This window comes from Spermophilus citellus (genome assembly GCF_964194105.1).
Source record: "Spermophilus citellus genome assembly, chromosome: 1".
NCBI lineage: Eukaryota > Metazoa > Chordata > Mammalia > Rodentia > Sciuridae > Spermophilus > Spermophilus citellus.
This window is the reverse complement of record NC_138182.1, coordinates 270,044,226-270,059,820: the sequence shown is the minus strand read 5'-3', so window position 1 is coordinate 270,059,820 and position 15,595 is coordinate 270,044,226. Positions and strand designations below refer to the sequence as shown.

General features: G+C 41.4%; 1 protein-coding gene across 3 annotated transcripts in view; it reads right to left on the bottom strand.

The window, feature by feature from the left end:
• Positions 1 to 15,595, bottom strand: part of EGFLAM (EGF like, fibronectin type III and laminin G domains) — a 175,418-nt gene that overhangs the window by 44,293 nt on the left and 115,530 nt on the right. For all 3 annotated transcript variants that reach the window (XM_081283692.1, XM_081283694.1, XM_081283693.1), the window contains 3 exons: positions 2,733 to 2,848; positions 1,851 to 2,160; positions 1,098 to 1,198 (listed from right to left, as the gene is read on the bottom strand). In XM_081283692.1, coding sequence (XP_081139818.1) covers positions 1,098 to 1,198; positions 1,851 to 2,160; positions 2,733 to 2,848 — 527 coding nt within the window. The remainder of the gene's footprint in view (positions 1 to 1,097; positions 1,199 to 1,850; positions 2,161 to 2,732; positions 2,849 to 15,595) is intronic.

Here is a 15,595-nt window from a genome sequence, read left to right as displayed (position 1 = left end):
TTGTTGCACAAAGAAAAGCCACATGAGCAGTGACGGCCTCCTCCTCCAGGGGGCGCCATCCGGACGCACTCAGGAATATGCAAGCTGAGCATTCTGCCTGCGGGTACCCTGTCTACAAGGTGCCCAGCAATGTGGGCTCCAATTCACTCCTAGGCCCAGTGCATATTGTTAAACAGGTGGTAGTGATGTAAGCAGTGTGTAGAAATGGCAGGGAGGTGAGAGGAAGGTCCCCACCGCCCCCCACCGGCTCTTGCCTTGGCTCTGTGGACCCGTCTGCGGAACCTCCAGAAGACATGTGCGCATGTGCACACATGTGAGCACACCACTAGCACTCACCAGTTTCTGACACCAAAGAGCATTCTACTTTTTTCTTTACTCTTTTTACTAGTCTTCATTCCTTCCTGGGAGACCTGCACATTTGGTTTTTACTACTGTGAGACCAGGATGGGAAAAGAAAAAAAAAATCATCTGATTGGCCTGCTGGTTGTCTTAGATGAGGATACTGTGACAGGTACTTCAAGGGGGGCTTGTTCCAGATCTTCAAACCTCTTTGCTTCTTCAAAGGTAGTAAAAAGAATCACTTAAGCTGAACTAACTGACTGAGTTCTGATCTGCAGCTGATTCAGACCAGAGAGCCTCTGCTGGGTTCTCCAGATATGCTGTGGGAGGGGCTGGTGGTAGTACAGTTTTCTGTAGGTTCAGTGTCAGCCATTGCAATGAAGACAGACACTGGGGTTCCCTTTAAGGAGGATTTGGGAATAGAGCGTGCAGTGTTACTTCTGAAGTCCTGGCTGGGAGGAGACATGGCTATGGACAGCTATGCTGGGACCCCAGCATCCTCTCTGAAAACCTTCGTGCCTGTCTTGATCGGTGGTTCAGTAACACTACCCCCACCCCCTTACTCCACTTTGGCTTCGGGCTGTAACTGTCCCGAATATGCCCATTGCTCCTATTATATCTGGTTAGAGGACGGGCGGGCTCTGTGTCAGGTTGATCTTGGATGCCACCCCCTGCTTCCCCAGCCTGTTGTTCCCCATCTCCCTTTTGATGCTCTAAGGTGCCAAATAAGCATGCAGCAGCCGACTCACGCCCCTTACCCTAAATTCAAGAGTAATCTGAAATGCCTGATAGGAGTTCTTCAGAGGCTCAAAGGTTACATAGGAGTGGCCAAAGAACTGAGGATACTGAATAAGAATATCTGAAAAGCAAAAAGACAACATGAAAGGATGGTGTTGCCTCATTTCTTCAAAAGCAAAAATCAATATACACCCCTGCCTGGCTACCATCAAGTGGAAACCTTCGCTGATCTGTTCAACTTAGCTTATGTCTTCCTTTCTCTGCTTTTTACACCTACTGTTCTCACTCTTGGGGACTTGGAACTTTGAAAGTCTTAGGAAGTTATTGGATTTGGGGGATTGGTATTTGCTTCCCTAAAAAGAAATGGAAGGCTTTCAGACCACCGCCAATCACTTTCCAGATACACATTTGTGTAATGTAAATTGGCCCAACTATGGTCTTTGTCACCCTCATGCCCGTGTTCTTCTGGCAAAGCAGCTTCTTGGTAGAGATGAGCCAATTCTAGAGCCCACCTCTCCAAGGTGCTACTGAGATGACTTAATGGTGGCTGTTCCAAAGGACTACCCATCTGACACACAGGAGATGGACTCTACAATTAGAAGCAGTGGAAGTTGCTTCACGATTTGCCTTGCTCAGCTAATTTAATGACCAATATGAGGAGCAAAGGGCCTGTCCTACAAATGAAATAGAAGGAGACATGTTTGGATCACAGTGCTCACATCTGGCTCTCCATGGGGCCCAACCACTGCCACATTTTCCCCCAGAGCACCTACCATCTGAGCAGCGCTCGCCACCTTTGCCCAGGTTGCAATGGCATCGTGAGCCCCCCCAGGTGTAGTCATTGACACAAAAGCTGTCAGCAGGGCAGAGGATCTCATCACAAGACTTCTCGAAGAGCCTCGACATCATGGCTATGCCCTTCTTCCCCTTCCCTTCTGCTGGAGTGGGCTGGAGAGCCACGGTAGTTGTGGGGAAAGATGCTGAGGTAGTGGGGGCAGGTCTGGAAATGGACTGGTGGTCGGACAGAGAAGTTTCCACCAATACTTTCTTATTCCCTCCTTTGGTAGCAGGAAGTGGTTTCACCTAAAACCAGAGAAGAAAAAAATTCAGCATAAAGACTGAGCATGGTAATTAGACTGCTTTACTGTGGGGGTTGCTGAATTCTTGAAAGTATGGTCTCTATTAGTACTTTCCCCAAACCCTGAGATATAGATGGGGCAGAAGCACTGACCCCGATTTATGGATGAAGAACTTGACATGGAGATTTTAAGTACCCTTTATTATTCAGAAAATCAGTGGTAATGCTGAGATTATGTGAGTTGTTCTTACTACATTATTACAAAGAAGCACTATTTGCCAAGGAATTATTATTTCCTTAAAATGACTGATTTTATAAAATTTCATTGGTGGGAAATCTAACTAGGTTTTTGCCAAATTGTGAGATCAGCAGGCAGCGCTGTCTCAAGAACTTCAGCATGGCTGGATCTTCTCTACTACTAATTTATGCTCTCCTTGAGCCTCGAAGTCAGAGGAAATAAACATGTGTTAAAAGCAAATGGGTCAATTTAAGTTTGAAGTAAAATGTTCGTGCTCCACGGGCTAAAAAAGCAAGAAAGCTAAAGTCTGTGGGTTTGCAGAGCAGAGAGGACTGTTACCTCCTCAAAGGAAATGTCCAGATCTAGGTCGTCTTCAAATCCATCATCATCCTCTCCAGCACCCATGTCTGTGATATAAGGAGCTCCATAACGGCCACTTCCTGCTTCCTCAGGGCCTTCACAAAGAGAAGCAGCACATCTTGTGTCAACCTTCACCTTTGCACTATTATCTATCCTGACTATGTAGATCAGGATCCAAGGAATTCAAGGCAGTAGATAGAGGAGGCATCAATGACAGAGGAATGCAAAAATGCTTTCCCTCATAAGAAATTCAGGAAACGCCGATTAATACCAGAAAAAAAAAGCCGTTTTGAACTGACAAGCTGACAAAAATTTGAGTTGGGTAGTAAAAATATTACCAAGAATGGGATCCATAGGAACTCATGTTAGATGTGTAAACTGGTACAACCATTTTGCAAAACACTTGGAAATAGTTAATGTTAAGTCAAAAAATGTTCATGCCTTTTCACCCACCAATCCCACAACAACTTACACCACCTACAGAATTCTTGCATCTCTCTGCTCTACAGGTATCGCAACACAATATCATAGCATCAGAATTTATAACAGCACGACTGGGGATGTGGCTCAGTGGTAGAGCACTTGCCTAGCAAGCATGAAGCTCTGGGTTCAATCCTAGCACCACCAAAAAAAAAAAGTGATAGTAAAAATTACCCCCAAATTGCTATTTAGAAGAGAAAAAAAAACACAACATCCCAAATGTCTACTAACAGAGAATGGATAGATGAATTACAGTCTATCTATGGAATAGAGTACTGTATAGCAAAGGATGTGAAAAAAAAATAGGCATTTAATGCACCAACAGGGCTTAATCTTACATGATTTCATGCAGAAAAAAAAGCAAGTTACAAAAGAACACATCCAATTTGATGCTATATACGCTAAAGTCAACAATAAGTAAAACTTTATGTATTATTTGGGGATACATATGTGTGTAATCTAAACTCTTAAGAAAGGTTAAGGCGAGGACAATCATAGAACTAACCCACGGAGATTGCAAGAGGGAGGTGAACAAGGAGGGACAGGCAGGGGCGGCAGGGAGTGCTGTGTAGTATTCTGTTTAAGACAGGCGCTGGATGCACAAGTGTTGGTGGTATTTTATATACACCTTCTATATGTACATGCCTTCATATTTGAAGTATTCCATTAAAAGTTCTTTAAAACAAAGAAGGGGAATTATAATAAATACTCTCACATCCAGCAAAAAAAAAAAAAAAGAGGCCTTGTGTGCATCCTGAAAGACAACCACTTCCATGACTCTTAGCAGGACAATGGGATCTTTCAGCACAGGAAGGTGGCTCAAACAGATTCTTAGAGGACAAAACAAGCCATTGTCTCCCAAGGGATGGGCAGATGATGTTTTTGTTCAGCTGTCATTCATGGAATGCACTGATCCACCAAGCTCTGGAGTTGGGCAGCACATAGGCAGCTCTCCACTAGGGGTAAAGGCCTTTCCAATGCTGCAGCAGAGATCCTCCATTTGGGGTTTGGGTGAGCAGGAGGCCTCGCTGTGAACTGAGCATGCCAGGTAACAGCCTCTGGAGAGTAAAAACTTTGGCAAGAGAGATTGACTATGGCAGGTTGCTGATGCCTATTAGCTGTTAGAGAGGTCTAGTGTTGATATGACTGGAAAAAAATGGTGATTTTATAAAAAAAGGAAATATGACATTAAAAACAACTGAACTTAATAAAGCATTCCACAAAAATAAAATCACTCTCCTTGTCTTAATATGTTTGGGCTGCTAAAACAAAAACATCTAAGCTGAGTGGTGTATATATAACCAGTATTTACTTCTCATAGTTTTGGAGGCTGGAAAGCCCAAGATCAAGGCACCAGTAGATCCAGTGTCTGATGGACAGTTCTCTCATGGCAAAAGAGCAAAACAAGAGTCCCCAGGCCTCTTGCATGAGCGCACTAATCCCATTCACAAGGGCCTCCTCCTCAGCCAAATCACTTCCCAGAGACCTCAACTCCAAATATCATCACATTGGGAGTTAAAAATTTAGGGGACTTTCAGTCTATAGCACATTTCTAAGCAAAACAGCAAGCAGATTGAAAGAGGAATTTAAGGAAAAGACAGAATGTCTTTTCTGTTAGGAGTCATGGTGCTAACCAGGTGTCTCCTGGACAAAAAGGGAGAAGCATGGTCAGCTGATGATTTGGTGCCAGGGTGGAGTGAGCTGTTCTTGTTGTTCAGGAACATCTTGGTGGAGGTGGGAAAACACAGGGGAGATGATGTTCTCATACCCTCCCCAGTAATTCCCCGTTTTATTTAAAATATCCCATCTGTCAGCTGAAAATTGAAGTTTTTCGATGCCAGATTTATACCTGGATGTGTGTCGTCTCAGCCACCTGCATGCAGCACAGCTGTGTACCAGATGTCTTTACACAAAAAGCAAGAAACCCTTTGAGAATAGCTTCCTCCTCTCTCTCTCTCTCCTGATCTTGGTATCTTTTTTACCTTTCTCCTGGTCTCTCTCATTTTCTACATCTCTGTCTTCTCTCTCTCTTCCTCGTTCTCCATTTCTGTCTCTCATATATTCAAGAGTTCTTGGATTTCAGAGGAAAGAATCCACTCGGTAGTGGAAGAATTATCTAACACATACATAAAGAAACCGGCTTTTTTCAGCAGTAGGTTGGTCTCTCTATCTCCTGGGTGTTCTCTTGGCCCTGTGCACAATCCTGACATTCTCCTACAGATTTTCATCAGGGTCAAGATTCTCTTCATCTTCATCTTCTGGTATGCTATCTGAGAAAACACCCTACTACCTATGAGATAGGTTCTAGGGTCTTTGGTCAAGAATTCGAGGATCTCCATGATAACAACTCCTCTTTTCGGCTCTCTCTTTCCCCATCATCTTTTTAATTGAAACCTACTGTCTTTCCCTCCTTACCAGGTACATTCGGAACTTAACAGCACATTTCTAAATTTTTCAATGATCTTTCAAGATAACTATGATTTTTCCCATCTTGTACATAACTAAACTAAAGCTAAGGGAGACTAAGTAACTTGCTTTACATCAAAGACTTTGAAACTGGCCCAGGCGACCTCAGAGCCAAGGTCTATCTGACTCCTTAACTCTCAGTTGCCCACAGAAGACACTGTGCAGGTTGTAAAAGACCTGGATTGAAATTTAGCATACATTGATTATTTTCAGTGTGCTGGAAGATTTTCATACACTGTTTCTGTGAATCCTCACAAAATCCTTTTAAATTGGTATTGTTACTGACATATTTACAATGTGGAGATATAAACTTAAGATTAAATAACTCAGTAAAGGCACACAGATAGCAAACAACAGGGTTAAAATTTATCCTTGGTTTCTCTGTTGACTATATTATGCTACTTAGGAACTGACTCCAAAGTGTGTTTCTGGCTTCTTTTTTTTCTCTTTGAAAGCCATATTATGGTCCAACTGGTCTGCAGTTGCCTCCTGAATACATCTATTTCTCTACCCCAACATGGTGGTTAATGCTTTCTCCACACTGCCATCTAGTCCCCCTCCCATCTCCTTAGATAGACCCTGCCTATTCTTCCAGTTAGCCTGCGTTCTATGGAGACAGAGTTGAAAATGTGTCATTGAAAGATCAAAATCAAGTGACATTTTAAAAAGAGAACATCACAGTCTTCTGAGGAAAAAGGTGGCTTTAAAAACTATGGAGCCTTCAAGACCTGTAGGCCATCCCTTCATCTTCTCCTGGATAGAGCTGCCCACCCATGGGTGTATGCCCCCAATTGTGAGCTTGGAAACAGCTTCCATAGCTTGATGAAACAAACCATGTTTTGGGATGTAAATGCCATGTTAGGATGGCATTTACTCTTCCTGGACGCTTGGACTTAGAATACTGCTCTTATATTTACCAACCTAATAGGAACCCTGTGAGAACAAGGACCATATTTTAGACCTCTTTACATCCATAGCTCCCTATGTCTCATAAGAATCCAGCCTAATAGTCATTTTCTGTTTTTAATAAGAAGATAATGAACAAAAAAGGACCAGAGATAGCATGAACTTGAAGAAACCTGGAATTCGAGCTCACTGTCTTTTCTTCCTGTTGGTAGTGGGTGATAGCCTCACCACCCTGGGTCTCAAATCCACAGCTTAGAGGAAGTTTATACCAGTGCTATGTTTTTGTTTTTTTTTAAGTGAGCACAGAAGGTACAGTCTAATCTAGTGATAAGACTTCTCCCTGTAGCCTGAGGTTATTGTAATTAAAGTGCATAACTTTATCTCTTTCTACTTGGCACTTTGTTAATTAGGAAAGAGAACATTAAAAAGGAGACATTTATTAGAATTAGAGTAGTCAACCACAGACTGAATGCTAAACAAATTCAGAGGTTATTCTTCTGTAAGAAAAACTGATAAACAAAATGGATTCTTTTAGGAGACAAAAGGATGACTTTTACTTTATGAAGACAGAACAGATTTCATAGAAATTGTGAATTTCTCTGATGTATCAACTTGGTAATAGTTGGAAACGTTTCTGGTCATAGAATACAAATAGTTAGGAGAGGGACACAAATGGTCTGTGATCTTGATTAAGTCACTTAATCTCTCTGGATCTCGTGTTGTCCGTAAAAATAAAGGAACAAGATTAGATTTCATGACCTATGAGACCCTTTCACGTTCTGTTGCTCTAGAATCCATGATATTGACTTAGACACATTGCAGGCATCTGTCACGTCAGGCAAAGTTTGAAAAATAAACACTTTATTTATGTGGATGAAAAAGAAAAAAAAAACAAGCTGGTTCAGTGAGAAAAGTCACATGCTCGGGGACTGTAGCTTTGTGCTTAACACTCTGAGGCTCCTGGAAATGTAATCTACCCTTATCCGATTCCATATTCATTCAGCAGTGCTGGGTTGGTCCTTCTCTCAGCAGCTCTTGGCATCATGAGGGGGGACGCTTATTTCCCTCTGCTGAAGTTCCCATCGTGAAGACAGAGTTTCCCTAAGTCCTCTTGGGTTCCCGTCCAACCCCTTTCCCTCCCTATCCAAGTGGAGACAGTAATCAAGCTGCTGTGTGGAAGCATTTGGCCCACATTCCTGAGCCAAGGGAGGCGATTCTATCAAAGGATTTAGAGGAGGGAAGAGGAATTTGGGACAAATTTGTTCCCTCTCCATCTCAACCAGAGGAAAGCTGTGACCTGAGTAGGGAGTCTCCTGTGCAAGTCCACACCCAGTGTCCTGTCCCAGAGTCTGGGCTGGGCAGAAAGAAGTCCGCAAATCCACTGTGGCTCTTAGGATAAACTATGTCTTCTGACTCAGCCTTTATCACAAATAATGATGGCATCCAATTCTGTCTAATTGTGCTTTCTTATTTCTTAATGCATTCTGAAAGCGGGAAAAGAGGAAAAGTCCTGCTGACTCTGTTTCCTCAAGGTCCAAAACACCCACCAGTATCAAGAATGCTTGGAGAGATGGGTGTAGTGGCACACGCCTGTAATCCCAGAGGTGGCTCAGGAGGCTGAGGCAGGAGGATCGAGAGTTCAAAGCCAGCCTCAGCAAAAGCAAGGCACTAAGCAACTTAGTGTCTCTAAATACAAAATAAGGCTAAGGATGTGGCTCTGTGACTGAGTGACCCTGAGTTCAATCCCTGGTACCAAAAAAAAAAAAAAAAAAAAAAGAATGCTTGGAGAGGAAGGGTTCCCCATTAGACAGTAAATCTTGGACAGAAACTGGGTCTGGTTAGTTAGATAGAATATTGACAGATAAGAACTGTGGCCTGGGTCCTCTCAAAGACCCTGTGTGACTGAATCTATCAGCTAGTCTCATCTCACACCAGTGTAGTCTTTCTCATCCTGCTCCATTCTTCCTACAAATTCTTGGAGACATCAAATTTTCTTCTATCTCAGGACCTTTTTATTTACTGGTCCCTATATTTGGAAATATCCTGTCCCTTTGTTTTTTAAAATTCTTTAATATCTCTGCTCAAAACATTTTCTTCCCTTTACTCCAGATAAGGATGAGTTCCCTCTCGAATGTTTTCACTGTTCTTTCCTTTATAGCATTGACTCTGCAATTACCTGTTTATTTGCATGATGATTTCATAAGTGAGACTTTCCCACTAGATTGCAAAATCCTTAAGAAAAGTAATATTGTCCATTTGGTACCATTTCAATCTCACCCCTGGCACACAGTAGGAACTTTTCAAAGGTACGGGCAATAGAGTGAACTTGTGGAAGAGTTGAAACATAATCTGCAAATGTGACAGCAGTTTCATCCAGGTTCTAAAAACCAAAGTCCAGCCACAGGAGGAATCACACAGAAAGCTTGAAGGCCGTTAATTATCCTTTCCAGGATGTTAAGGAAATCATTCTGCAGAGTTTTCCTGGAAAATAATCCATACTCAGAGCCCTTCCTGGAGTTGATGTTCCAAGTGTCCCTTTTGCATTAAGCTGCTTTGGCTTGGGCTGTCTGCTTTATGTAAAGCCAGGATTGCTCTGTGGCCAAAAATATGATGAAATAGATCTATGTGCTAGCATAAGACAACCATATTCATAATGACCACTTCCAAGGAGGCTTGGTATGGAAAGCTCTGCTGCATACTGGGAGGTAGGCAGATATTCCAGCACCAACCCCTTCGCCTGCTTCTGTTGCAGAGAATAGGGAAGGTGCATACTAGATTTCTGGGCCTCCTCTGCATCAAGGTTGAGGGAGGAGTCAAGAGGGTTTGGGTCACTAAGATGCAAGTAAAAGTCTGCTAGAACTCCTCTTCCCTCTACATTTTCTTGGGCAGTGAAGGTGGTTATGAAAGCTGAAATAATTCATTGCTAACTGAAACAGATGGTGACTGAACAACTCAATTAGATCCTCTCTATCTCAGCTGGAAATATGGCAACTGGGTGCATGTGGAGTGGGTAAGTCACAAGAGCCCCACTGTGCTCCTGAGGACCACAGGGTGGGGTTTCTATTTCTGCATGAGGAAGGCCTGCACAACACCTGCCTCAGCAGCCCAGGGCCCAGAGAGACTACAAAGAAGCTTCATGGTTTCCCTTGTTCTTGTTTTTTCCAACCAATTTTCCTGAATCATTCCCTCTTAATATGAAAAAAGCTAATTAATCCAAGGGTATGTTTCTAAGGTAGGGGTGGGGTTGCTGGAAGAGAGCAGCTCTGAGTACTACCATAGGAAGGGCTCTTCCTTTCTGCTCACATGCTTTGCAAAACTGTAATATGGCCATTGACCAAGAATGGCACTCCAGGCACCAAGTGACTTCCAGAGCCCTCACCTTAAAGCTCCTCAGATTTCTTTATTTGTATGTATGCACATGCAGAGGAAGTGCTAATGGTGCATAAACCCTGTGGGGCGCTGTCTTTTAAAGAACATCAACCAGTCAACCAAGCATAGTGTCTTTCTCTGCAAGGCTCCCTGCTCCTCTAATGGCTGTGGAAGGTTAAGCAGGTGGCCAGAAACCAAGGTGTGATGCACCTGCTTCTCTGCTGCCTGCCGAATGGCAGGGACTCTGGCACTGCATAATGGTAAACGTGGCTGTGAGCACAGAAGAAAAGACTATGGCTATATCTTCATTGTGGCGTGCTGAAAATTTCAGGCTTGCAGTCTTTGTAACTTTTGAGAGCAATGGCAAATAATTCACTCTCAATTTTCTCTGGCAATATCTCAGGACTGGAGGTAGGGTGGGCAGTGTAAAATTTTGACAGGCAATTAAAGCATTTCTAAATGGCTCACATTGGGATCCAGCATTATGAATACAGGACACACTCATTATGTCTATTAAAGAAGTGAGTGAAGGAATGTTCTCCATAAGAGCCAAAGCTTCCTGCAGGTGCTCTGCATACTCTAAAAGTAAAGTAATTGTTCAAGGTCCCTAGTTGTAATCTGGTAGATACTCTAAGTATCTACTCAGTCTTTTTTTTTTTAATAAGTCAATGGACCTTTATTTTATTTATTTATATGCAGTGCTGAGACTTGAACCCAGTGCCTCACACATGCTAGGCAAGTGCTCTACCACTGACCCACAACCCCAGCCCACAGTCATTTTTACTAGGAGTTTGGTAGTGACTGTAAACTAATTATTAATGGCAGAAAGCAATTGCCCATAGCATCAGGAGGATATGGTTTTAAAAGTGATCTCCCCTCCTCCTTCTGGGATCATTTGGCAGTATATATCAAGTGTTTGAGTTATTTGATTTTATAATTCTACTAACAGAATTTTATCCTAAGAAAAGTCAGGTATAAGAATGTTCATTATCATTTCAACACTTTTAAATGAAATATAATGGCATGTAATGGGTTCATGCAATGATTTTATGTTTGGAAAAAATGGAAACTATTGGTGACCTTCACACGATTAATGGGGGTAGAAGCAGATTTGAACGGGTGGAAGAATAAAGAGTTTAAAAAAAAACAGTGGTTTCTATAAATGCAATCAATTTTAGTTTGAATGTCAAGTGTCCCCCAAATGCCCATATGTGAAAGGCTTGGTCCCCAGCCTCTGGGGCTATTGGGAGGAGGTGGAACCCTTAACAGGTTGGGCCTAGTGGGAGGGAGTTATGTCACTTGGGGCATGGCCTTGAAGGGAGTACTCAGACCCTAGACTTTCTCTCTCTTCTCCTTCCCTGTTGCTTCCAAACAGCCTCCTCTGCTTCCTCTGCTTCTGCCATGATGTACTGAACTGTTGCAGGCCCAAAGCAATGTGACCAAGTAACTATGGACTGAAACCTCTGAACCATGATCCAAAACAAACCTTTCCTCCTTTAAGTTTGTTATCTCTAGTATTTGTCATAGTAACGGCAAGCTGACTAACACACCAAAAAAAAATAGACCATAGTTATAGCTTGAAGAAAAGCTATAAGGGATGGTAGGGGATGGGTTGTGGGGAAGGAAACCTTTCTGTGAGTAGGGTTTGTATGCTGAAGGGATTGACCATGTAGAAAAGCAGATGGATCATGTAGGAGGGAGAGCGATAATTAATACAAAGTTGACATCTGCAGCGTGACCTCCAGTGGGCTCACTGTAAGTGTGGGTTCAGTTCACACCCTGCATTTGGGAACCAGAGACTAGAGCAGGGAGACTGTGATGATAAAGAAAGGGGAGACTCAGCTTCTGGGGGCTCACAATCCAGTGGGGAGAGAGACACGTGCACCTGCAAGAGGATCCTGTGGTCCTTAAGATGGCCTCACATGGGCCCCCACTGTGGTTCAGTTCCCTTTAGGTATTCTGATGGGCAAACTCTTCAAACTAGACACTCTTTTACCCTCCCATCCCTCAGTCCTTTGATACCAACTGTTAAGAAAAAATAATGACCAAAACAAAGTTCTATATTCAATTAAATGATTGTTCTCAATGCCAAGAGTAAAACAAAGACAAGATCACAAAGCCTGAGAGTTTACTAGTAAAGGACCTTCAAAGGTTTATGGGAGAATACGCTTCAAGAAGAAGGCAAGAACAAGACTCAGAGGCGTGGGCAAGGACACAGTAATGTATGGATACACCTACACAAGCACGACTGCTCTAAAAAGTCTAAATATGTCACGGTGACCAGAAGACCAGACAAGAACACCTTGGGGGCTGGGGAGTTTATTTTGGGTCATGTTTTCAGATGTTCAGCCCGTCTCAGTCAATTCCAGCCCCAGAGCCTGAAGTCAGGCAGAACATCATGGCAGAAGGGAACAGAGGAAGAAATCAGCTCAGCTCCTGGCAGCCTGCAGGAGGAGAGACAAAGAGGAAGGGCCCACAGGGAAGATGAACTGCGCCGGGGCACACATGCCTCCGCGGACCCACCTGTTCCAGTCACCTGCCTGTCTCCAGTTACTATCCGGTCAGTCCATTCAGACCAGGTTAGACTGATCAGGAGACAGCTCTCATCATCTCACCTCTGAACATTCCTGCAGTGACACAGGAGCTTTGGGGGATGTCCAAACCACAACACAAGGTAGAAGAAAGTAGTGACAAGCTACGAGTAAGAGAAGATGAATGGAACCAAATGAAAGCTGGTAAGGTCCTTTGTTGTTTGAAAGAATGGAAACAGATGTTGAGTAACTTTTAACTGTTAAAATTTGGAAGTTATCAGTTTATAGATAGTAAATAAAAGAATTTACAATTTCATCCCAAGAGAGAAGAAAGAAGGACTAAAACAGTATAGCAAATCCTAGAGAAAATAGGGAAAGAACAGGTTTAAAAAAATCCTCCCAGTCCAATAAAAAAAATGGGTAAGGTAAATAGTGCAAAATAAGATCAAAGAAAAAAATTAAACATGTTGATATTTATAATAATGATAAATGGAATAAATATCATTTAGGACCATGCTCATCAGACTGGATTTTTAAAATTTGAGCTATGTGATGCTAAAAACCTAAAGTTCCTAAAACATAGGACAGAAAGATCAAAAGTAAAAGAATGTTAAAGACATTCCAGGCAAAAGATAAGAGAAAGCTTCGTTTCCATGTTAGTACTGAACAACATCAACCTCAAGGGAGAAAAGAAAAGCATCATTAGTGATAAGGATGATTATTAAAAACTGAAAGAATCACCAGGAATATTCTAAATAAATGATTCCAAACTTTAACTAATATTACAACTTTACATAAATATCAAGAAAAAAAGGGAGAGGTGAAGGAGAAATTTTAAAGTATCTCTCTTAGTAATTGATAGGCCAAGCTGACCAAAAAAAAAAAAAAAAAATAGTAAGGATATGTAAGATTTAAACAATACCTTAAAATGATCTAAAAAATTTAACTGGACTTTTAAATACAACAGACTTGGGAATAGATCTAATGAAAGCTATGAAGGAAGGATCTTTATGGAAAAAATTATTATGTTGATCTAAAAGACTCCAAATGAGCTATAACCTGGTCATAGATTGGATGATTCTATGTCATTAAGATGTCAGTTCCTCTAAAATTAACTTAAAAATTCAATATGATTCTGATTTTTAAAATCCCAACAAGACTTTTTATGGAATTCAAAAGCTGATTAAAAGGTTTCAATTGAAGAGTCAAAGATCAAGAAAAGAAGAGGCGATTTTGGAAGAACAGACAGACTGGAATTACCTACCAGATATCCTGCCTTCAACAAGCTGTAGAGGTTAAGACATGGTGCTACTGAAGTAAGGATAAAGAAACTGGCAAACTAGAGAAGCCAGAAACAGGTCTGGAAATGTATGGAGATCTAATATACCAGAAAGATGTCATTACGCATCAATGGGGGGAAAGATAAAGGACTCAATAATTAGGGTTGGGGAAACTAGTCAACTATTTGGAAAAAAATATTAAATTAGGTTCTCCATCCTGAAAGTAAGTCCTAGATTAAGATCCTAAATATAAAAAGAAAAAAAACCTAAGCCTTTAGAAACAAAACAAAATATATATTGTCTCATGATCTAAAGAAAGAAATAATAATGAAAAAAGCCAAAACCATACAATCATACAAAACCCAGAAAGCATAAATCATAAAGGAGAAAAATTGAGATGCTTGACTACTTTGAATTAAAATACTTCTATTCAATAATGGGCATTACAACTGAATTGAAAGAAGTAACAGACTAGCAGAAGATGTTTGCAACACATAGGTTGTTGATTCAGGATTAGTATCGCAGTAGTATACTACATATTCAATTAATAAATGGGTGTATATCAATGAAATTGGAAAAGCCATATAGTCAACTCATAGGAAATTTTAAAAATGGGGAAGGTAGCACAGCATGATAGTGAATACCTGTAATCCCAGCAATTTGGGAGGCTGAGGCAGAAGAATTGCAAGTTTGAAGCCAGCCTGGGCAATTTAGTGAGACTCTGCCTAAAAATAAAAATTAAAAGGGCTGGGAATGCAGTGATAGAGAAACCTAGGATTCAATTCCCGTGCCAAAAAAGAAAAGAAAGAAATGGGGAAGGCAAATCAAAACAAGAGTGATGCATTATTCTGTTTTCACTTGACTGATCACATTTAGCAGTCTGATAACACCGAGTGTTAACAAGCATGTAGAACAGGAACTGTGAGCACACTGCCAGTGTGGGTAGAGGCTGCTGCAAACACTCTGCAGAATGAGTTTTTGACAGGTAGCGCAGCTGAAGATGTGTAATCATCACAACCTGGCAATTCCTGTTCTGAGCACATGCTCAAGAGAAGCTCTGTACACAACCACAAGGAAACACAAGACTGTTCACTGCAATATTGTTGGCCATGGCAAAAATCTGAAACATCATAAATGTCCAACGTCAAGATAACTCATTAATAAACTGTGATAGGTTCACATGGTAGAACACTATAAAGCACTGAAGGGGCATCATGCAACTTAAATCATGCAACTTAAAAGTAAAAAAAAAATAAGTTTATGGATAAATTTAATTGCAAAGAATATGTGGCATGTCAAACATTTATCACAAAGGCTAAAACATTCAAAACAGTACCACAGAGTTTACCAATAAATATGTGCATATTAGGACAAGGATTGATACTTGTACCAACGGTAGATACCAAATACAAGCTCCTCTCAGGAAGGAGGAAGTGAATGGAGCTATGAGATACCCTGAGCCCACCTCATCTCTGTAATGTTTTATTTCTGTAACACTGAAGAAAATACGGCAGAGTTAAAATTCAGCAAAGTTGGGTCACCGGTACACAGGTCTTCCTGGTATTTTTCAGTATGCTTAAAAGAATTTACAATGCAAAGAAATCAGTGTAACAAAGCCTGAATTTTATTAGGAGATAAGTATTCCAACCTCAGATAATAAGGAACATAATCCATAGTTCAGAAACATGAATCGGGTATGAATTCTAAGTTCTCCCAGAATGCTGAGAAAAAATGTCAACGATGTAAAATATTTGAGAGAAAATGATGGAGAACCAGGTCCAAACTAAGAGATTATAGTCATGTCTTTGAC